The 1543-nt window shown below is 45.2% G+C and overlaps 1 protein-coding gene across 1 annotated transcript; it reads left to right on the top strand.

Annotated features, from left to right (window-relative positions):
- Nucleotides 1-217: 217 nt before the first annotated feature.
- Nucleotides 218-1543, top strand: LOC127328661 (uncharacterized). Its single transcript, XM_051355243.1, has 2 exons — nucleotides 218-771; nucleotides 889-1543. The coding sequence occupies exons 1-2, from the start codon at nucleotides 218-220 to the stop codon at nucleotides 1541-1543; spliced, it is 1209 nt and encodes a 402-aa protein (XP_051211203.1).

Genomic DNA, 1543 nt, shown 5'->3' with positions numbered 1-1543 from the left:
ACGGACGGGCGACAGAACAAGTAACATCGGCTAGAGAATTTAGAGGATCAATTTGAGCTCTGATACCATGTTAGGGCAATATGCTTGTTGTATTACAAGGGGGTCAAAGGCCACAATATATAGTACATGTACATGTGCACATATGCAGAAAGCCCCCTAACATATGGAGAAACTACAATAGACAGATATATACATCTAACAGTGTCAACTGCCTGCGATGCTCTCGCGGCTTACAATAAGTGCTCAGGACTTTTGGCACCCAAGAAATAGCATGTCTGATGATGAATTCCTTCGGATCAATGCAGCTGTGGCTGAAGCAACAAAGAGCATACTGGCACGCAGGGATCCAGGTGGATGCACCATCTGCCTCTTGAGCACAACATTCTACCTGAGAGATGATATCCCTATATCTGTTGGGCATACTGTTGGCAATGCCATGGCGACACACAAGATTGAGAAAGTCGAATTCACAGTTTTAACAGAGAAGGCTGTGGAGTGCACTGTTGATGATTTGCTGAACTATGGGACACAGTTTGTGTCATTTTTTAACGAGTGTCTGAACGTATTTGCTCGTCTGACACGCCTTCACCTGGAGAATTTGAGATTTGCTGAATCTGACTTTGCCTCCAACATCCTTGTCACTTGTAAGCAGTTAAAATATTTGGGTTTTCGCAATTGCGACACAGAGAGTTGGATAACGCTCCAAGTTGAACACGCACAACTCAGTGAGCTCAGTATCTTCGATTGCCAATTTGACAAGGTTGAACTCAAGTGGCTTCCAAAACTCACTCGAACAAACTAGTATTGGCTTTCTTCCAAAGAACCACCAGTGTCATTTGGTTATGTCCCATTGCTTGAGGTTGTGAGCCTTTCACATGCTGCTTTTAGTTGGCACAAAATGGTCAAGTTAAGTACGTTGCTTCCTGAGACCTTCGTACGAGACCTGAGGCTGGGGTTTAAATGTGAAAAGATTTGGGTTCAACCAGAGTGCCGGTCCAGAAGGCTGGCATATGTGTTCCACCGATTAAGGTTTGTTAATCTAGTCCTCATTCCTGAAGGCTATGATCTCACCTGGACATTGTTCATTCTGGAAGCTGCGCCATCCCTCGAGGAGCTCTACATGACGGTAATGGATCATCATTGTGAAATGCAGATGGATAAGGAGAAGAGGAGAGAAGGCTTGTATAGCGAGAACAAGGGTGTAGAGTGGAAATCACCTAATCCAAATTTCAAGCACCACCGCCTTACCAGCTTTGTGATGTTCTGTTTTCAGTCTGATGACTACATGGTGAGTCATGTCAGACGCGTCATGGAAGCAGCGGTGAATCTGAAGGATGTGTACCTGTATGATAGACTGCCATGTAGCAAGTGCCTACTTGTACTAAATTCGAGTCAATTAAAAAGGAACGGAGGGAGTAGATGTGAAGGCGAAAAGGTTTCCGCGGACAGAGAAGCAAAGGTTTTCGATGAAGAAGCGAATGACGCTGGCCATCAGGTCACTTGCCTTTATTCACTTCCTGAGCCCTGCTGGGATGAGGGCTGA

The sequence above is a fragment of the Lolium perenne genome, chromosome 2 (genome assembly GCF_019359855.2).
Source record: "Lolium perenne isolate Kyuss_39 chromosome 2, Kyuss_2.0, whole genome shotgun sequence".
Classification (NCBI taxonomy): Eukaryota; Viridiplantae; Streptophyta; class Magnoliopsida; order Poales; family Poaceae; genus Lolium; species Lolium perenne.
Note: the sequence above shows the minus strand (reverse complement) of the source record. Positions and strands in the feature narration are given on the sequence as shown.